Source organism: Eutrigla gurnardus (genome assembly GCF_963514095.1).
Source record: "Eutrigla gurnardus genome assembly, chromosome: 15".
Classification (NCBI taxonomy): Eukaryota; Metazoa; Chordata; class Actinopteri; order Perciformes; family Triglidae; genus Eutrigla; species Eutrigla gurnardus.
Window position 1 is genome coordinate 22,172,550 of NC_139938.1, and position 22,728 is coordinate 22,195,277.

Genomic DNA, 22,728 nt, shown 5'->3' on the forward strand with positions numbered 1-22,728 from the left:
TGTAAGTCTGGGCTTGGGAATGGCTTCCTCCCTGGAATCAGAGGTGTTAATCAGGTAATCCCTGATTAGATTGTTAGAAAGAAAAGCAGTACGGCTGTGGCGCTCATGACCTGGGTTGAGAACCACTGCTAAGAGTCTTACCAGAGTGTCACCCAATGACCCGGAAGATATTACAGTGTTTCTGCTACATTTATTCACCTGTGGGAGTTTTCCACGCCTGAATGGCCTGTGCCCAATGTTGTGTAACAAATCACTATTTATCAGCAATCATTCGTTCACTCAAACAGCATTCTCATAGCCCCCTGTGCATTCTTTTGGTATACAAACACTGTAATAGAGGTTTTTAACTGGGCCTAGTGTTGTTCTGGCAAACAACCAAATCTTTTTACGAGCTGACAAGATGTGGGAGTTTAACTTGCATATAAAAACTGATGTGCGTCATGTGCTTTGTTCTCAATCTCCAACAGAATATCAGCAAGCAATGCAAAGTTAGGGATAGTATAAACATAAAGATCTAGCCTATGACTTTCGTTATGAGAGAAAATGACAGATGGGTTGACACATTTGACCTAGTTTTTCTTTAATTTGGCTAGAAAGGAATATCAGTTTCACTGTGAGAAAACTGTAGAAGAGCTGCAAGACAAATGGACAAATAGAGAATATACAGAAAACAATTAGTTATCTTGCATTAGGATTAACAGAAACTCATTTTATTCCATGTCATCCTTGCTTAGAAACACCCAAACACATGACTGTCAGGAAGAAATATATTTTGGCTCATACAAAATAATTCAAAAACATTTTCTGTGCAGAGGTCCCATATTTTCTGAGACACTACTGTTCTCTGTGGTCTAACCGTGACTGTTTATATGGTGATTACTCCGCATTAACTAGTGTGATAAAATATGTCAGCGGTCATTTTAAACGGTGCTGAAAGAAGACAAAAACAAGGAAGATGCCAGACAGTTTAAGCATAGCCTGAGAGTAGATAAAAGATCAGATGACATATTTACTGACTTTTACTAATGTAAATGTGTTTTATTTCTTTATTACCTTGATAGATAATACCAAATGTTTGCATGCAGACTCCTCTTGAAATAAGACCTGTACGTTGAAATTGTAGGGAAAGGAACTTTCCTCATAGTTTATGGGTGTTTGATCCAATCCGTTTTACTAATGAAGAGAATTGTGAATGTGGAGGTGGATGAGACAGTTATGGAACATCAATAACAGATGCTAGAATTAACTTTTGGCTGATTTTAAATTAATGAAAGAAGCATAAAGCAGCAGTTCTCCCTCAGTGAACTACTATTACTATTATACAACATATAATCTTTGTTATACATGGAGGCAGAATTCCCAACATATAACCACAAAGCAAGGAATCTCTGTCTGTCTGTCTGTCTGTGTGTTCTTTGCATATCTGGAGAAGTACCATTTCACACTGTGGCGGGTATTCCTGGGTACCCGAGGGAGTGCTTGATCAAATTTGCTGCAATTTGGTTTGGACACACAACTTTAATTTCAGTAAACTTTGAATAAACATGAACACAAAACATAATTTTCATATCTAAACATCAGTATAAAGCTGTTTGGAAGCTTTTAGTTGCGGCCCCAGGGAGTTGCCAACCTTGCCTAACAGTAAAGTCTCCCCCCAGGTCTTTCTTCCCAAACCAGAGTGTATTTCACCAGTGTTTCTGACCGCGAGTAACTTGGTTGTGGGTTGCAACTACTGTATGTCATGTCAGGTGTATCGCTGAGGACCCAAGCAAGCGTAGCATCGCGTGTTTTGCTTTTTAAATTGTGTTTTTGGGCCGTTTTTCGCCTTTTATTGAGAGAGTGAGAGTGAAAGGGGGAGAGAGAGATGGGGATGACATTGTAGAAAGGGCCGCCAGTCGGCTTTGAACCCGGGGCCACTGCGGCGAGGACTTGGCCTCAGTATGTCGGGCGCCAACCCCACCACTGAGCTATCCTGGCGCCCCTGCGTTGAGCGTTAAGTTGTTTAAATGATCTCTTCATGAGAAGGCTGCAAGCAGACACACAGGCCCAAGCACCGCCCTGTTCTGCACAGGCATGTTTTGAACAGGCAGTGCACGAGTGTCTATTAAAATGATCCTCTTTACAGTGGGATTATTGCAGTGCTGATATAGGAATTACTTGGCAAAGGCATCTTTACAAGTGAGTTGTGATTTTGGGAGGGGGGTAATGTAGTTGAACTGAGGATAACAGGTGTTGCACAGAGCTTTCAGGCTTTGACAGAATGACTGCTACCCTTGCAGTAGAGGCAAGGTCATTCTGCCATTTATAGTATAAGCCGGGAGGGAGAATGGTGTAAGCCTAAAGGTGTGAGGACAAGGTTGCTATGAGGATGGAGCTGTAGTTGTATGCAACTTGTGCTCCCGTGAAACCTTTTCCGTATTGGCTGCACCAGTTGTAGTTGCAACAGTGTGGTGGTGATTTAAACGCGAGGATAGATAGAATAACATTTTCTTTGAACTACCGTAGACTTGTGAATCCTGACAGTGATTGTGTATTCTGGGTTTGTGGTTGCCATTACTACTGTAGTTATTTAACTCACACTGGTGTTTTTTGTCTGTGTGTAGCCAATAAAAGGGCATTTGCTTCGTTCCCTTGATTGAGGTAGTTAAACTGGATTTGATCTCTTAGATACCAGTTGCTAGGGGCTTTTATATAACATAAAGCTCCACTTTTAAGATGACCTTGTATGCTATATTATTCATTAGGGGTTACATCAGCAGTTGCTGTTTCATAATCTCTCACATAATAATCCCACAAATCTAATTGATTTTATAAGTGGGGCAAGACTTTAGGCATGACAACTTATGTTTTCAGTGAGATATGAATTTTTCTTCTCGTCACATATTAAGTACAGCGTTATGCCCTCTCATCTGCTAAAACGTTTTATTTTTTAACGGGTTTTTACATGAGGCGTAGAAGTTAGAAATGAGTAGAAAGGTGTAGAATTTGATTAGGCACCCTGGTGGCCTAGGGGTTAAGGCACCATACTTTATGAACTTGTTCTTTTCCTACATAAACCATGAGCTGCAACATCCCATTTGTGTCTGGCCATGGAGCTTTCTTGCATCATTTAGGAACATTTTCTGATACCAGAGGGGGTTTGCTAACTCGTTCTAAATGGAAAGTCTAGTGGAATCAGTTTGACCATGATCATGGATGCACAACTGAGTCGGCTATGGTATTCAAACCAATGTGCCATTCAAGCTAGCTGGGCCATCCACTGTGGTTTAGCCTAATGCAATACTGGGTCAAGCCGCTGTATATCTGCTCTTTGCATAGGTGAGAATAGCCATTTTAGAGGTAGGTTAGGTCAGGGCTAGAGAATGGTGTCCCCTGTCAGATTCCCACTGCTGGGCCGGTCCACCTTAATTGCTTTACGCTGATTGCACTAGGGCTGACTGTGACTGGCTCGACCCATGATTGCTCCAGAATAATTCTCATTTATCCCACCTTCTGCTTTGTTAAAAGCACAAAGCACAGCCGTCTCCAAAAATGATGGGGAAAGTCTTTATTTTAAGTAGAGGAATTTGGGAGCATGTTTTCAGAATTTTCAGTTAAGTCCTCTTTGTGGCTCTCCAAGTCTTTAAACTTGGAATGCCATAATGACAAGACACATGGTGAAAAGATAATACAAATTTTGGCAATTCACTATTAAATGCACTAGAAAAATAATACAGTGGAAATCTCTAACTGTGATCACGTCAACTTGATCACTAAAATATTCCATATGTCGTCCATATGTAAGAAAAATAACCAAATTAACACTGTAAGTGCTTGATTACTATACGCAAATTATTTAAACAACATATGTAAAGGAATGATTCTGTACCAAGCATTTTGATCACTATGAGCAGTTTCCACACAATTGATAAGCTTAAAACCCACACTTCAACGCATAGGGGATAATTGAGGAAGAGTTCCAGTTGCATCTTATAGATTTTATTGTATTTTATTTTACTCAATAAAATTTAAATTGCCACAAATCCCACAAAATCCCGTTAAATCCTGGAGGATGGCAAATGTAGTTGGATCAAAGGAATTGAATTTTGTAAATCTCCTACTTCCTTTTTATCTACCTTCCATTTCTTCCCATAGTAAGTTCAAAACTGTAATCACAGCTCCTTTAACAAGGTGGCACTGTTACTCAGCTATTCGGCTATTCGCAAGCCCTGAAAGGATGATGGGAAGGCTGGGCTTCTCCCCCCTCCTAACACGAGACAACCGCGAATGCAGCAGGGCAAGCAGTCGTGGTGGATGCAATCTATTGGCTTCTCAGTGCTGCCGCTAAAGTCACAACCCTGACTGTAGCCTGCACTGCCTCGACCAGTGTATTTCTGTAGCTGCTGCTGCTGCTCCTGCTGCTGCTGCTGCCGCTCTCCCTCCTCCTTAAATGGTGTGGGCAGAGTGGGATGGAAGACTGCATTGGAAACCTTTTCATGGGAATGGTCTTTGCTGTTGGTATTGCTGTAGCACCATTCTGGTGACAACAACATGCCGTTGAAATGGAAAAGCGGTTCTCCTGTCAGCTGGAAATTCCCAGTGCCCGTGCTTAAGACATCCAGGTCCTCACCCCTTTCACCTGCCTACATGTGAGTAAGAGCTAAATAGCATTCTCATTGTACCACTGTGATAACATATATGGAGATGGATATTTTTTTTTTCATTGTTTTATTTATGAATTTGTTGAAATACTGTGACACTGTTATATTTTTTTGTTGCAGCCCTAATTAGGCAGAATGCGATAGAGCCTTGTAGTGTGTCAGGAGATTTGCCTTGCCCAGCATGCATTTTATGGTTCGCTGGCAGACTGTTTGCTCTTGGGCAAAAGGACTTATTTTGCCGCTAGTCTGGACATGGCAAGCACCACATCCGACTCTTGCCCTCTCCCTGTGGCTATGTTTATTTGGGAACAGGGACTCAGCAGCTTGGGAGGAGCCTGCCTTTGTCAGGATGTCTGGCGTGCCCTGGTTTAGAAGCTATTGTCATCTGCTACTGTTCAGGAGGGGGGAAGGGTAGAATGGTAGTGCATCTCGCAGCCTCTCACCATCCTCTCTCTTTACCCCTTTTCCCGAGCTCTGCAAAAATGGACAAAGTGTCTTGTTTGACTTTTGAGACATGGCTTTGTCCTGCAGAGAGTGAGAACCGAAACCTTGAAAACAACAACACAGTTTTCACAGCAAGCTAAGCTAGCTGATAGCCTGAAGGTAATGCCATCAGCTTACTTGTATGGATTTTTACAAAATTGGATTTATGTATTCTCCAGTTATCTTGCTGCTTTACTTATCAGCTTAAGAGCTTAGTTTTGCTAGTTTTACTGAAATGTTTTTTTTTTTTTTTAATTACTGCATCGCAGCAAAAATAAATCTCTGCTCTAACCTCATTGAAACTGATGACATCTGCAACATGGCTAAATGTACAAAATATGTATGTTCATCATATAGTCCTTACATAAGTAAACCTAAAGAAAGTCTTGCCTAAATCTTGTCACTTTTTGAGGTCTTTGCAAAATGACATAATGAGTGCTTGGCAGTATTGACTCAGTAATTACGGTTATAATCTTTATTTAATCAAGGTAGTTTGGCTGGAACCCCCTGTTTCACACACATACACATCTGGAAGCTGCCCAGTCCAATCACAGTGTTATCTGTTGGCCACTAAGCAGCTAAACTGGGGCAGCAGGGAGGTTAAAGGCCTTGCTCAAGGGCACCTTAGTGGTTGTAGCAATTGAGAGTGGTTTTCACCTCCCGACCCAGATTTATTCAGACAGATCATACAAGGAACCTTCCAGCAATTTTAGCTTAATTTCCAACACTGTAAAAAATTTTAAAAAAATACATAATTTTGTGTAATAAGTTGCTAACATTAAGCAGAAATTGCTATCTATTTTGTTCATGAACATTGTACTTGCTATATTATTTTGAATTTATATAGTTGGAGAGTTTAAAAGTCCTGCCACTTGCTACACATTTGTGTGCGGTGTACTCAATTATATTATATCGCAGGATATTTAATCCTGATAGATCATCTTTATTGACAGTTTATTTAAAAACTCTGCTTAACTACTGGATGTAATCAGTGAGTGCTGGTATCTCCTCTTCCTGCATCAGCATAAATCTAGACCAAGTCAGAGACTGTATGCATTGTGTATGATCATTTTTTATTTTATTCTTTGTACAAAACCATAAGAGGATCTTCACACCAACATGTCGGCGAAACAACTCTCTCTTTGAAGATGCAAGGAACGAGAGTGCATTACGTGTGGTTAAGTGGCTTGCACACGGCACCTGCGTGTGTTAGTTATCGCTAACAAGTGAGGCATGTTCAAGCCTTGAGTCTCCAACGTACTCTGCCCAGTGAGGCTCTGCCCAGTGAGGCTCTGCCCAGTGAGGCTCTGCCCCGCCACACCACTTGCTATTTTAAAACGTGTGTATTGCAAGCTGTGTTTTTCAGGCGGGCAGATATTGGGCCCCCAATTATAGGTTCTCTGTGGTCAGGGAGAAGTCACTCTTTATAGGCCCTTTGAGTGGTGCGACTGTCTGTTTGGCTTCACAGACTTTGTTTTATAACATGCTGTGCTGCTAGGGTAATCTTTGTATATAAAGCAGCAGCAGGATGATGGAGGAGACCGGAGAGAGTGTTTTTGTATATCTGATCTATAAAGAATTAAGATTTCATAATGTGCTTGGTTGTTTTGAAACCGCCTTAATCTATATATAGACTTGTGAACTGCCTGTGGTGCAGATGCTAGCAAGGAACGGTTCCTGCCGGTTTACTGCCAGTACTGCCCGTGGAATAATCCTTGGCCCAGTAAGACGTTGTCGGGTTATATTTCATTCCACAAAATAGTCCTTGAAATGAGTGGCATCCCTCGTCTTACAGTGGTTAAGTATAAAGCACCTAATTTGTGTGACTGCTGTCTTTAGTAATCACCTCTTGGAACCTCAACTGCGGCAAAAGCCCTTTGGATTCCAGTCAGGAACCTTTAGCACATTTCGTACCCCTTTTATCTCCCCATGTTCCCCGTCACTCTATGTCAACAATGTCATCGAGGCAAGATGGGAGAAAATCAGTCCTTTTAATGCACAATGCACTCTAAGCGTGATGGCTGCTCCTAAAATGGCTTAAGACTCGACTCAAAGCCACCTTTGTCTTTAGAAATGTACATAGTGTTAAGACTGGAGTTGAAGCCAGTGTGATCAGATTAAATTCCATACAGATTGTACAGCTGTAGGTAAAATGAAAGCTGCTTAACAAATATTTGTGAATTCAAATGCTTCACATGTCTCATGTGGCTGTCAAATTCTCCCACTGCTGCTGCTGAATCCTCTGTGTTATGAGATGGTTTCTGCAGCCTATGAAGTAAATGGCCCTTTAGTTTACATAATTTAAAACCTACTTCATTCCCAACATGCATTAGTTTGATCGATTAAAGGGATAATCTATTCTAAAATAATAGTTACACAGTTGATTTGAGGATTGAAGAGCTGGGTTGGTGCTGGAGGATTTTCATTTACATTGACTTCGAACTTTATCAGACAAGAAAGGCATTTTTATATTTAAAAATACATAAAACAGTAGAATTATACTCAAGGGCCTCACTAGATATATCACAATGCGATTTATGTGTTAAGTGGACTCAGCCAGGGCTGATATGCAGAGATATTAAAACTACAATACAGTTCTTAGCCAACATACTGACCAGACAGGTTCCTTCTGTCTAAAGACATGCAGATGGGTTGATTGATGACTCTAAATTCACCATAGGTGTGAACGTGAGTGTGAATGGTGTCTACATGTCAGCCCTGGGTGTACTCGGCCTTCGCCCAATGTCAGCTGGGATCAGCTCCACCCCTCCCACACCACCCACCCATCCCCCCCCTGCGACCCTGAACAGGATAAGCGGTGGCTGATAATGGATGGATGGATGGATATTAAACAAGCTTGCTTAATTGTTTGCTTGAAAACCACATAATATTGAATCCCCCCCTTCCTTAGTGCATTATCTGCCAGTGTTTTTCACGGTTTTGATATGTGGGTTTCACACATGCGCTCTGTTACTGGAGAAATGATCTTCGTTGGAGCATCGTGGCGGAGCTTTAAATTTACATACCATTTGGCATTAAGTTCTCAGGGAGCCTTGGCCATTTGTGGACAAAATGCAAGAGCCACACAGGGATAATTATTTTCATTGAAAGGCCAGGGGGAAGGCACAGGCAGTGTGGCTGGCAGAACAGCAATTAAGTTCAGTCAGGTGAGACGAACTAGAAAAGGAGTAGCACGGACATTTATTCTGTGGTCATTTGACTAGTACAAAATTAGGATTGTTGTTAGTTGTTATGGTGACGTCGCATGTCAGTGGGCATAAAGCGTGGTCGCAACTGGAAGAGAATGAAGGCAGCTCCAGCTGGCTAGTTAGCTAGTTAGCTAGGTAGCTTGTCATTCTCCGGAGTGCCCGTTAGACCCAGCGCTGCTGCTTGCCACCATCCGACTGTTCCGCTCCTTTTCTGTACCCAGTGTAGCATGAAAGTATGGTGGAATTAGCAAACAAATTCCACCCTGCTTTGTCCGCTAGCTTATCTTGTTAATTACACTTTATAGATAATGAGAATATTAAATTCTGCTCATTTACTCTGACTCTCTACGCTTTTTAACATTTCCACTGCTCGTTTTAGTAGATGACCTACCCAAAACCTCACCCCAGTGAGTCCACGATTCGCAGCAACTCAGTTTAGTTTTTACGGAGGCTAGCACGCTTCAACAGTTGCAACAGCAATGGTACAAATAAATGTGAATGCCTTTTTTACTCCTATTCTTTTTCTATTGGTGAGATGTTTATGTAGGTGCTCCAAGCTGAACTGTGATGAAGTGGGTAGTTTCATCACACAGTTGACCAATCCGTGGATGTCATTATGTCTGACAGAAAAACAACAACCCTGATGCAGAAATGAATTAACAATCTTTGGCGAAGATATTTGCATTACAGATTTAAAGACTGCATTGCAAAAACAAATCTGCATCCAGTCTACAGCAGAGGTTCTCAAAACTCTGGACTGATCCAGTTCCATATATTTACATGTTTACACGTTTTTTTAGGCCCGATCACACCAAGATGTGTTGCAACAGGTGCAATCACTTAAAACAACACCCCTCTGCAAAGATCGTTGCATGGCAAAACAGCTGATCGGCCTGTGGAGCTGAGGTGCGTGTGCAACCAGGCGATCATATTTGTATTCTAGCAGACTTGCTGTTGAATGAGGAGGAGGGGAAAAGCCCAGAAAAAGCAAAGGTTTTCGGGTTCATGACATATTGATTAATAGTTCATCATAATCAAAAAACACTAATATCAACCTTTTCTCTGCAATTGCTGTTGTCATAAAACCCGCCTCCTCCTTTTTCATAGAGGTGTACAGTTCCACTCATTCCAACTGAAGGGCAGTCCAGGGCAATTAAGAAAATAAATAAATAAAACATTTAAAAAATCTATATTTTTTACCTACATGATCGTGGAAGAATCTGCAATTAATTGTACATCCCTGATTAGATAGTGACAGTAAGATTAAGCCCCTTTGTATGCCAAGCTATGCCTCTCTGCTTATTTGAGTCCAGGCAAAATGATGCTGACACGTGTAATTCCCTATTGCTTTGACTCATCTCTGTCCTTTTTGTTTAGTCTCTGGGTTCAGTCCTTGGGTCCACATCCTCTGCTTAGCCTGCACATGCTGAATAACTCTGCACATCTGCACTGACTGTACAGTTCAGTGAAATTTGTAGCCATTTCTTAAATAAAATAAATATATAATGAAGGCTTTCATCACACATTAGTATTAAACTTCTTTTTTGTTGTTCTTTTTGGTTTATTCATAGTCAGCTGGGTCGTGTCTCATCATACATAATCTTTCAGGTTGATTAAGCGTTTGGTACATGTTGACAGATTGTCCACTCCACCCACACACAAACACGTTAGATGCTAGTTTTGCTTTAGTGGTGCGGTTTGAAAATGTGTTTTTGAAACTTTAATTTTAGGTACTCATAAATTTCCCAGCCTTATGTGATGCAAATCCTTGACCTTAAAGTGCTCTTTGATTATGAAGTGTAATTACAGACTCATTACAGCGTACAGGCTGCTAAGATTATTAGCATGATTAGAGCAATTATCTGGAGATGGTGGATAGTTTGTCCTAGACGGGGTGAGCTGCAAATACATTGGAAATGCCAGTGGACCTAATGCTTTACGTAATGAGATGACATAATCGCTGAACACCGATGCATGCAATTCTCATATCTGTCATTCATATGCTTTGGGACACCCTGGGGGTTGTTTTCAGATTTTCATTGCACTTTTACTGAAGCTCATAAAGACTTCAAATCTTCATAAGTCCTGGAAATCTTGTTTATTCTCAGCTCATTATAACAATTTCTAGCATTTAAAACAGTGTGAACGGTACGTTGCGACCGTCCATTCAGTTGGTTTAACCAGATTGTGAGGAAAGTGCCAGTTTTCACCATAATAGGCAGAGCAGAGAACATAATGTCAGACACGTGGAACATAGATTTGAAAAAGTCTGATAAGTGATCACTTCCTTTTTACCGGAACTCTATCAATGGCCGAAATAGAAAATGGACTTGATCAAGGTTTGTCTGTATTCATTGTGACGATTCACATTTTCATTTTGCAATCCGTCCACGAGACCCGTTGTCACATTGTAGATGCAGCAAAGTCTGTTTGATGGAATAGAATACGGTATGCGAGAAGAATTTTAAGGCCGCATAACTGCCTACTTTCCTCTGCTCTACTGCTTCTCACTGCGTACTGGTGGTGAAAGAGACACGAGAGCTGCACCCTATTCTCTGAGATGTTGAGAGGATTTCTCACCTTTTCCTCTCGGTTGTTAATTTTTCAGTTGAGTTAAGGAAGAAGGGGGTGGGGGGGGGGGTGTTGCTGCTACTGCAGAAAAGGTGGAGAAGCAGCTTCTGAATTAGAGCTTGTTTGAATACTAGAAGGGAGTAACCCATTGTGGCTAACCTTCATAGGTGTGTATTTTCATGTGAGTGTTATAATATCAATAAATCTGATTTATTTTTTAAGGACATACAACCTCTGCAGTATGACAAATCCAAGTGACACTATGCTATACTTTGCAAATAGGACTTCAGCTTGAGCCGCAGCAGTTGCTCGTTGCTATAGTAATGTTCGGGGCTGTGGTCTTGGACTGCGGTACAGATGCATTTTGTTGCATTAATTGGAAGGTGTGGAAGATTTCCAGGCTTTTGCTTTTGTGACCCCCCCCCCCCCCCTTTTTTATGGCTTTATTGCATTGTTGTTCTCAGTGATTTAGAAGACTCTTCATTTTAGGTGTCTGCCTTTGCTCTGTTTGCTAGGACTTCATTGACGTCCTTTGAGAGAGTCGCACTTATTTTTGTTTCCATTCAACTTGTCACCTTTTTTTATGCCTTTCTATTTTTGTATTTTTGTGTGAATGGTTCAGATTCCGTTGCTGGAGTGCATGTTGTCAGAACACCAGTCAGACCGTAGGAGACGGTGACCTTTTTGTCACTGGGGCAGAGGAAACCTTTGTTTTGTACTGTATATGTGTTGTATTTGCTGCTCTACTAATTCCACTGCATTGTCTTCTTTGCTCTCAGGCTAAGTTAAAATAGGTTACATTAGCCCACGGTAGCTGTAAGCAACTAAAACTTTTAAAGGTCCGTGTAAGGCAGTTTAAACAAAAATGAGTCCAAAAATAATGGGCCGCAATCAATTTTTCATTAGCAGTGCATGCATTTTATTTCTTTCTTTTGGGGGGGATGCTCTCCTGACTCCTTCCTGTCCTTTTGAAGCAAGGCACAGGAACTGACACAATGAAGGCTTGCTTCAGTATTCCCTCACATCTAGCAGCATGCTGTATTTGAACTGACCAGTGATAAACCATTTTTTCAGGTGTCACATTACTGTAAATTCATTGCAGACAACGTTGCTCCTGTGAGAAAACATGAGGCTTGTGTGAGGCACCTCTCTTTCAACAACACAACATTATTATCCAGTAAAAATATTAAATATTTTGCTCTAGAAACTATGACATTGCTCTTTTAGATGTTTAGAATCTGAAATAGATGAGATTAATGAAACTTCTATCAATGCATGTCTAAGCATGACAAGGCAGCAAAGCTATACTCATTAATCTTTTAAGAACCTTCCACTGTCATCCTACGGAAAAAGCCAAATTGACTTCGGCTTCCTGAATTGTCACTGGTTGAAGGGTGTTTTTAAGCTTTTCACTGACATGAAAGGACTGGATAGACTGCCACCCTTGTTTCCCCATTACTTCTTTTTCAATCCTCCAACGTACTCCTCTGCGTGTTAATATTTCCCTCGACCCTCTTTTTCCTCCAGCCGCGGCTCAAAACCTAAATAGGCGAAAAGACAACATTTCTCCTGCTCACGAAATGTGTCCCTGACCTGAAAACTGGATTCATAGCATTCCTGTTATTTGACCTTTATCTATAGTGTACATGACAAATTAGGCATTGTGAATTTGTTATCATGTGTTTTGCTTTTTCCTTGTATCAAAAGTATCTGCCAGAACTTGCTCAAGTCAAAACCTTAAAGCTAAAGATGATTTGATGTGAAATCTCATATTCAATTCATCCTCATTTTCTTTCAACGCGAACGATCTACTGTGATACAAAACTGAGAAACCACATCGATATTCATCATTCAATCATTTTGGAAATTTAAGACACATTTGTGAATCATTAAACTCATAAAAGTAATTATAAAAATTAAAAAAAGCTAAACACAAACCTGAAATATACCCATAGTTGGCATGGTAATAGGTATTTGAATGGCTAATATATTGTGAAATATTCTCTGAGGGTCAATTCATTATGTTTGCATTGGTCAGCTGCTGAGCTGCAGTGATGCTTTAGTCATGATTATCTTCAAACACTCCACAGATGCAGCCAGAGGTTCGGTCTCTAGGGTCTCTGGTGTCAATAAATGTTCATGAGAGCATTGTCTAGTGTGTGGACTCTTCCATCTTTTTAGGAAGAGCAGAACTTTTATGTGGGATGCTGTAGATGTTGTCTTCTTTGTTTCGTTCCCGGCAGCCACCAACACTCCTTTGTGGTTTGGACAACTCACTCTCTCCTCGCTGCCTGTCCGACTTACCACCTGACGGGGTAAATGTGCCAGTGCATTGCCTGTGCTTTGTGTCAGTGTGATTGTGACCACTGTTTAAACCATGCCAGTTCCTCTGCATTTTGTGGTAGTCTTCACAAATCCCTACTAGACGTGGTCCGTGATCATCTCCTTGTGCAATGTAGTTTATTACCGTCCCCATCCTCTCATCGTAGTAAAATTGCAGCTATTAGTATCGTGTTAGCAGAAGTCTTTTTTGTGCTTATTTTGTTGTTTGTTTTTGATGTGTCCTCATTGGTCTTACTACCTGTTCCTCCGTTCTTGTGCAGCATGTGAACAGAATGACGAGTAGATTCCACCTGACCTCTTAATGTTTATCCATCATACAACCCAGATGTCTTTGGCTTAAAATGTCTCAAAAAGAGATCACTGTCGTTTGGCTGAAGTCTCAATGGTGCGTTCAAGTGCAAAGATGTGAGGCGACGGGAGGTGACACAAAACGTTTGATCCGCCAGCCTTTGTTGGCTTTGAGGTCGGCTTAGTGTATCGGAACCGTAAAGTGAAGTTTCTTTGATTCGAAAAGAGATGGTAAGTTTTCATCCCCACAGTTCCTTAAATCAAGTTTCCATGTAACCTTTTCTCCAAGTTACGTTTCCTAACAGATTATGGAGCCAACGCTGTGAGCATGTCTAGTTTAGTTAACAAATGTTTTTCTCCTCCAAGAGACCTGAGACAATTGTGACTCACAACTTTGCTAATAAATACCATTATTATGCATCTTTTTTTTTGTTTTCATGTTTTTTTAATACTGCATAGCACAGAGAACATATCCTGTATACGTATTCACTCTGTTAAGTTAATCAATAGCTGTGTTAAGCGTGTTCTTAAGCAAAGCAGATTAAAGTAAAGTTTTCTGTTGCCCTTACGTGCCGTATTAGCTCCATTTCTTCACAAACCAAAATCACAAGCCCTAATATGGAAATGCTAATTACAGCAGGGCAGTCTTGTAACAGATATACAGTACACACCATTATAGCTGATTACTTACAATAACAGACCTGCATTGAAAGGATCAGTGTTATGTATTGCACATCTGTCACATAAAGACTGCTCTACCTTTGTATTATAGCTGTACTTAACATTATATGTCATTACTCCTAAAATAGTCACATTCAAAGGTTAGAGTGAGAAGGATCAGTGAGGAAAAAAAGTTTTATGGGAGCTTCTGCGTTCTTTTACTTCTTTATTTTTGGCAATTATGTCTTCCTGCACCTGAAAGGAATATTAAATGTGTCCTATTTTAATGTCACCATCATTAGTAGTGAGGCAAGAAAAGGATTGTTTTAAGTTGAAGTGAAATATGTTTTACATATCAGACGATTAGCCTAAATATGTCACATTAACAGAATTCTTTTAAAATATTCCCAGCCTTCTTCATGCATCTAAAAGCTATGTTTTATTTAGACATGTTGAATCACGGCCCCTCAAAGCACGGGGGACCATTCCTTACAAATGGTAAAACCACTCTGCTAACCACAGAAAAATTCAAGTGTTCATCCACACAAGGACTTTAGAGTTGATTCATTATATAAATAGTCCACCCAAAAACCATTAGTCTTCTACATCTGACAAGGACTGCCTGCTCTTGGGCCTGTTTGAAGACACAAATTTGCTGTTCTGCTGAGCCAGGCATTTTTGCAAAAGAATATTTTATCAAAACCAGGCCAATCTACATCTGAAAATGAGCTCTTTTTAAGTCTCACAGGCCACATTCAGTGACTATTCTGTCATCTCTTTATATTACATGGAGGGATGTAGTAATATTTTAAGCTCGGTCTTCATTCACTGTGTGAAATGTAGATCCTTTGTGGGTCATGGTGTTGTGCAGCCCCTCTGTCTGTGCATCAACTCTCACTAAATACAACTCTTACATATACTTGTATATTGTGGACACATGAATAATTGATGTGCCAATTATGACAACATTCACACAAATATCTAAATGGGATAACATGATGAAGTGATAACCTTTTTGGACATGGATGTAAACTGTGGAGGTGTACATCATAAAGCGTGGTTTTCTTTTATAGAGGTTGCAGTCTTTCTTTTGTAATAAGGTCCACAGGAAAGCTTGGCGTCAAGGCAGTGAAGACAACATCGTTGGCTTATGATATAACCTTTAGAGACAGTTGTGCTGTCTGATAGCAGATGACAAATGCTTGGCTGGTTTTGTTGATCCACAGACTGTTCTGATTTTTTATTTTTATGTTTTACCCAAATGAGCTTCATTCTCTAATGTCAGTTTTGTCAGCACAAAATGTACCCATATCCCAAGAGTGTTCCCTTTGGGGATCTGAGTCACACTTGCTTTCCGCGTTCGTTCCTCTGTGGAGCAGTTAAGGACTTTATGTTACATTTTAGTCAGACTGCCCTCCAGCATAAGGGATATCACAAGAATTGGCTATACTAAAGAGAAACGCTAATATTCTGCATTCTCACAGAGCAACTCTTTTGCCTTGAAGGCTGTTGGAGTGAGACTCAACGGAGTTCTGTTATAATTTAGAAACAATTGATCATTTTGAAACCTAACGTTCATTAACTGCAGCCTCCATTGTTTTGTGGTTTGGTATTTTAGTCACAGCTTTTCTGAAAACGAATATTCTCTTCAGAGCTGTGCGACCCGTTTCAAAATAGTTTGATTAATTTCATGTCCTTATTTAACTCATTGCATTACGTAGCTGTGGTTTATTGAATAAGCAAGCTTCCCTGCTTTTATGCTGTGGGTCCCAATGCCTTCTGGTGGTCCAAAAGGCCACAATACAGAAGCATTGGATGGGTCAAACATGAAAACACGCTAAGCCGGTTGGTAGTATGGTGCAAGAAGAATTAATTCAGTAATTAAAATGTGAAGAGCTGATTTGTTTACAAATAATGTATGACAATTTTATGGTAATACATATATCACATTCAAGAGAGGAAGCTAGTGGACACTGGTTCATCATCCAAGGAGCATGAATGTGTTCACTTTTTGGGAAATTGCTCTTTAGATTTTGATGTTTATGGTATATAAGTAGGTAATGGCTGCATCTAAATAAATTCTCACACAGTGAATATTCATGCCCGATGTTCAAGAGACATTGGCCAGTCGTTGACATATCTTGCTGTTCATCCATCTATTGTATCATCTGTACTTATATTTCAACAGCTTAGACGTTGTCTGCGTTCACATGCACATTAACGTTACTACTAATTAGCAGTTACGGTGGTTTTGCCTTTTTTGTGTTTCACATTTTACAGTCTACACATCATATGAACATGTGGCCCATTCATTGCTAAAATCCGTCAGGGGCTCCTGATTCCAAGATAAAAGATGTTTAGTACATTTTTTATTAACTAGTACTTATTTTCATAAAATCTGGAAGCAGCTAGTCATATTTAATAACTGTAAATGGCTTTAGTAGAGCGTGGGTTCACTTCCTTGCCCAGAGGTACTTTGGGAAGTATGGAGCATGCCTTCGTCATTCCCCTTGCCACAATTTTTCTTGCTGCTCCGGGCTTGCCCATCTGCAACTTTTATGTGGGAATTTGTCGAACAATTAGTCTACCGCCACCCAATTTGTCCAAAAGTAGTGTCACTTTGAAAACTTCACTGTCCTACTTTCCTACTCGGTTAAAATTAGAACGTGTTGTTTTTGTTACATGTGGTACAAGTGGTTTTTGAGGTGAAAACTTGTCTCCTTTTTCCTAATAGATCCCTCGTGGAAGACGACGACGCTCACATGAAAGTGGCCCTGGGCTATGGTGATATGGGCATCTCTGCTCACCTTCAGGCATCAAAGACTGGAAACACTCGATTTTTCACAAGCAACACACACAGCTCAGTGGTTCTTCAGGTGAGAGTTCAGACCTTCTGAAGCCCAAGTAAACACATCCACACCTCCTCACAAACCCGCACGCTTCATCCTGCTGTGGCCTGTCTGCTCTCTCTGTGCCTGTCTCATATCAGGCCTGTGAGGTCTGTCAGCCTCGATACACCAGGGCGTGACAAAGCGGCAGTATTTTACCTGGGAATGAGAACAGGCTGCACACCCACCTAATCGGCTGGGTGTTACACCCCACGTGGGGTCCAAATGCAATTTGATGATGCTCAGAAGAGCAATGAACACGGCAAAATAAGAAGAAAATAGAAAACACAGGCAGAGGGCAGGGTGCAGATATACCATAGACTCTAAAGGGATTATTTATCTATAAGTCTATATATTGTTTTTTTAGGAAATTGTTGTTATACCTTCTTTTTAAGTCTGATAATAATGTTTCCGTATTGGTCCTTTAGACATCCTGTAAGCAATGAAGGCAATATAGCACAATTCATGACATTGTGCCAATTGCAGGCTGTTGAGGCAGTGATTCAGATTTCTTCATCACATGAAATAAGATAATTCTCTGTCCATGTTAAGACAAGTTGTAGTAAGTTAATCACATGTATTGTATGTTTTCCTGCTACATATAATGATGTTATTATGTCTCATAAGCAATGGCAAATAATGCGACGGAGATGAAAGATGCGTTTAACTTAAGTTTTTCCCATTTTATCCCAAAAGCATTGTATGTGGTAGTCATTGACATCAGGTGTGCAGATGTGAGTGAGTGGGCTTGAAAACAAAAACAAAAAAACAAACTCAGACGTGTGTGTAGACCGCCTCAGATACACAGCCAAGTGATTTAACAGTGGATGCAAAATATGACTCTCTAAAGACTACATTGTGCAAATTAACAGTACAACCATTCAAGTCTTTATAAACTTGCTAATTTAAGGATAAGGATGGCATTATCATTTGTTTTAAATCTCAACTATTTCCCTGTGGAGAGGGAAAAAGCAGTGAATTAATCTGTGTTTTAAGTCTGATATACTACAGCTAATCCTGTACAGTACCCCACTATGTTGCTATGCCTACAAGGGGATAATTGACCAGGGGGCCATCGTGTACTATTTCTGGTCCGTGAGCTCACATCTAACTTCTCTGGAATGAATGCACTGTATAGTTCAGCTCTCAGTAACACTCACCCCTCACATACATCCCTCACCTTTCAAATCTTCTCTTAGGGATTTGACCAGCTGAGGATAGAGGGTTTATTATGTGACGTCACACTGGTAGCTGGGGACGGTGATGAAGCATTCCCTGTACACCGCGCCATGATGGCCTCCTCTTCCGACTATTTCAAAGCCATGTTCACAGGTGAGTCTCCAGAGCCTGGAACTGACCAGAACGTCTGCTGAACAGGGTGGTTAGTCATGACCACTTATGCTGATTTGTATGGGGCTGTGACGCATGCATTTGATTGCTCTATATCTTGTGACTGTGCACACATGCCTCTGGTATTGTGTTGATATTCATCAACAGTTTCCATGTTATGCATCCATGTTCACGGTCATTTGCAGTAAATATTACTTATTAGTCTGTCTCATCTCCTCGGCACACTGCATGCAGAGAACCTTGATTACCTTTAAATACATGCTGAAAGGTGAATGAAGGGTTTCTTTTTTCAGGAATTGCAAATATCTAAAAGATGTGGTACATTTTTAAAAACATTGGATGCAAAAAGCGAATTAAACTGAAAAAGAAACCATGGGTTTTGTATGGATTGTTTACAGGTTTTGTATGCCTTTTTGTAGTTAAACCCAATGGAACCCGGTGACAGATGTTTGTTAGTTAGAATTACCTTTGTGTTTGATTGGACCTTGTATTTCCCTGTCGCACATTAAATTAAGGCGTTCATTTTTCTTGACTCGAGCTTTCATCAGTAATTCAGCACCCTTTTCATTTACATTAAGTCGTATAGACTGAGCATTTAAAGGGAATTTTAATTTTCCGAACACTCTGCAGATTTACTTTGGATCTTCTAATTTGACAGCAGTGGAAGTTTGGAGATTTGGCATTTAAAGTATGCGATAAAGATGAAGACAGTTCTGCAGTGAGAACAGGAGAAGAGCTTGTTAAAGTAAGAGTAAAGGGAAACTGTACTTGGAGTGTGCGATAGCTCATTAAGTGTTAAGGGAGCTGTGTGAGCACAGATGCTGAGCAATGGGATTCTCTCTAAGACCTTCAATCCTTTCTCTGAACATAAGTCCTCTGACACTGCAAACATTTCATTGTTATTTACACACAATGGCATATGCATCTCAATGAAATAATGCATTTTTTTTACATGTTCAGCATAATTTGATTTGTTTGGTTATATAAGCTTTTTTTTTCAAGTTGTTTTTAAAAAAAATAAAATGTCTGTGGCTGCTCACAGGCCTGTCGCTCAAATAAGATTATGTTTCCATGCATCCACTCTCTCCCAATGCAGGTGGAATGAAAGAACAGGATTTAATGTGTATCAAGCTTCACGGAGTTAACCGAATAGGCCTGAAGAAGATCATTGACTTTATCTACACGGCCAAGTTGTCACTCAACATGGAGAATCTGCAAGACACACTTGAGGCAGCCAGCTTCTTGCAAATCCTCCCTGTGCTGGACTTCTGCAAGGTTTTTCTTATATCTGGGGTAAGGAGTTAGACACACAAGCCACAGCTGCGTGTTACTGCACAGTACACAGCTTTCCTCTAGTGTCGGCCAGCTTTGAATTTAATATCAATCCCGTTTAAGATGTGGCTAACTTGATTTAAAAAATATTGCAGTCGGTGTGTAAAATTTAACATTTTTACATAGAAAAGTATACATTATATGGAAAGAAGGACTTTGGATGCAAATAAGGGCTGCAACTAATGGTTGCTTTGATAGATATATACATATATATACCCTGGAATTTATCTGGCCAACAGTCTAAAAACCAAAAGGTATTTTTCAATGGTCACAAACGGAGAAAAGCAGCAAGTCCTCTTATGTCCTGTGTTATAGGTGTAGACTGTATGTGCCTCCGATTGCAGCATCCCTTAATGCTAAATCATTGATATTCTGTAATTAGAAGTCCTTCTGTCTCAGGAGGCGATTTCTATGAGTTGGGAAGAAGCAGTCATTCAAGGATGTGTTGTAATAAGTTTTAGTTGCAGCTTTCCAAGATTGTGATTTCCTCTTCCCTGCAGGTTTCTCTCGACAACTGCGTCGAGGTGGGGCGCATCGCCAACACGTATAACCTGACGGAGGTGGACAAATATGTCAACAACTTCATCCTGAAGAACTTCCCTTCACTGCTGGGCACGGGAGAGTTTGTCAAGCTACCATTTGAACGGTTGGCTTTTGTACTGTCCAGCAACAGCTTGAAACACTGCACTGAGTTAGACCTGTTCAAGGCAGCTTGCCGCTGGTTACGCTACGAAGACGGCCGTATGGACTTTGCCCCCAAGCTCATGAAGAACATCCGCTTTCCTCTCATGAACCCGCAGGAACTCATCAATCACGTGCAGACAGTTGACTTTATGCGCACGGACAACACCTGTGTCAACCTTCTCCTGGAGGCTAGCAACTACCAAATGATGCCCTACATGCAGCCAGTTATGCAGTCGGAACGGACAGCCATCCGCTCAGACAGTGCCCACCTGGTCACCCTGGGCGGTGTTCTGCGCCAGCAGCTAGTTGTGAGCAAGGAGCTGCGTCTTTTTGATGAGAAGGCTCACGAGTGGAAGGCGCTGGCACCCATGGACGCACCCCGCTACCAACACGGCATCGCAGTCATCGGCAACTTCCTCTACGTGGTGGGTGGCCAAAGCAACTACGACACCAAAGGCAAGACAGCAGTGGACACCGTGTTCCGGTACGACCCGCGCTACAACAAGTGGATGCAGGTGGCATGCCTTAATGAGAAACGTACCTTCTTCCACCTCAGTGCACTCAAGGGACACCTCTACGCTGTTGGCGGAAGGAACGCTGCCGGGGAACTTGGTGAGTTGATTTTCCTGCCTGTTTGTTTTATCTTTCCTTTCAGGCGACAACAGGAGTTGTTAATTAATATAGAAGGAGATTGCTTAATATCAAGGAGCAGCAGGATAAAGTGTGCAGTCTAGTGATGTCGGGCATCAGCCCTAATATTAACACACGTACAATCCTTTGTAAAGTCTAATGTTCAGTTTTAACTGTCACTGTGTCAGAGATGTGTTGGCATTTTTGAGGCTTTAGTTTGGTGATGTGTTCTTTCTTCTTGATATGGTGACATTTGGATTCACGATTCACCCCTCTGGTTGAAGCACTTCAATGAAGCGATATATTTATATCGCTTCATTGTAGTTTGGTTGCTGCGTAACCGATGTGGGACTCAGCACCCGTAACTGTGGACCACAGAGAGGTGCCACCCAATACTTAAATTCAGCTTTGTAACTGCAGCAGAGAGAGGGAGAGGCCACTGTGTGAGCAGTCCTCTCTTCTGGGTTATAATTAGACCAAAAGAACATGGCCCCGGTTCACTGCCTGTCTACACAACTGCCCTTTTCTGCTTTATGTTCCACTGCCCTTCCACTGCATGTGGTTTAGCCCTGATGGGGGTTTTTTCGGGATGTGCCTAGCCCCTGCATGTATATTTGTCTTCTCTGGGTAGGTCATACGGGTGTGGCTTTACTGTTACGTCTGAAAGGCCCATAAAAATATAAAATAAAAGATTTTTGTAGGGAGCTTTCGATCTCAAATGGTACACTTTGCATTTCTTTTGTTAGGTAGCCAGACTCCTTCCACCCATTATGTTTGATTGTTAGCTTACTCTGTCTTTTTAAAAATACAAAAATATATTCTGGAACAAACTGAGTGGCATGCTGTTCTCATTTTTAAGATGTTCCTCACTATGGTATCATCAGGTTAGGTAGGTTCATTGTCCAAATGCAGCACAGATCACTTACAGTTGCTGTAGATCCCACTATGGGTCCCGACCCCACATGGAACCGCTGCTCTGTAGGTCAGAGAGGTATGCTACACAGTGATTATTACCAGATGTTGGCAGCTGCCAGCTTGACCCTCAGAGTGTCCTGTTTTGGTGAACAGCCTGGAGGAAGAGAAAATCACGCTAATTAGGAATGTGACCTTTTCAGCGTATCATAGGAGAATCTGATGGTAGAGTAAAGAAGCCATTTTTCTATTTAAATTAGCCTCTGGTCTCTGTAGGGTAATCAGCAACATAGTTTAGTTTATACTCTGCTATGCATTCATATAACTCAGCTGTGATCAGTGCCAGTGGTGTCTCCTAATATATCTGGTCTGCTTCCGTGAGCGGCTGTAGATTTTGTGCACCGCTCAAGGTCACTTTGATGATGTTGTTGAGCAGGCAGAGTAAGCTATTCACTGACATTTCCTCGTGTGGCTCACACTGCTTTGTGCTCCTTGTGCTGTATTTGTGGAACCAGTACGAATATCATTGTTAATCATTTTTCCCAAGTCATTGATCTAACTAAATCCTTTAAAAAGGGCTTTTTACAATTGGTGTTCAGAGCGCTTACTGTCTTTGACCACCATTTATCAGTTCACCCAGTACTTTCTCTATTAGCTGCACTGTGAAAAATACTGAATTGACCATATCTCCACCCCTGTTTAAGAAGTATAGCAACTCTTTACCCTGTTATATGCAGA

The 22,728-nt window shown here is 41.0% G+C and overlaps 1 protein-coding gene across 4 annotated transcripts in view; it reads left to right on the forward strand.

The window, feature by feature from the left end:
* Positions 1-22,728, forward strand: part of klhl13 (kelch-like family member 13) — a 30,074-nt gene that overhangs the window by 1,573 nt on the left and 5,773 nt on the right. Inside the window, exons 1-6 of one of the 4 annotated variants that reach the window (XM_084029575.1) lie at positions 4,272-4,628; positions 13,147-13,218; positions 16,929-17,070; positions 18,282-18,414; positions 19,529-19,725; positions 20,265-21,060. In XM_084029575.1, the coding sequence (XP_083885701.1) occupies positions 4,531-4,628; positions 13,147-13,218; positions 16,929-17,070; positions 18,282-18,414; positions 19,529-19,725; positions 20,265-21,060 (1,438 nt within the window). In that variant the 5' untranslated portion in view covers positions 4,272-4,530. Of the gene's footprint in view, positions 1-4,271; positions 4,629-13,146; positions 13,219-16,928; positions 17,071-18,281; positions 18,415-19,528; positions 19,726-20,264; positions 21,061-22,728 lie in introns of those variants that run through there. The other 3 variants (XM_084029572.1, XM_084029573.1, XM_084029574.1) reach the window with 3 other exon arrangements.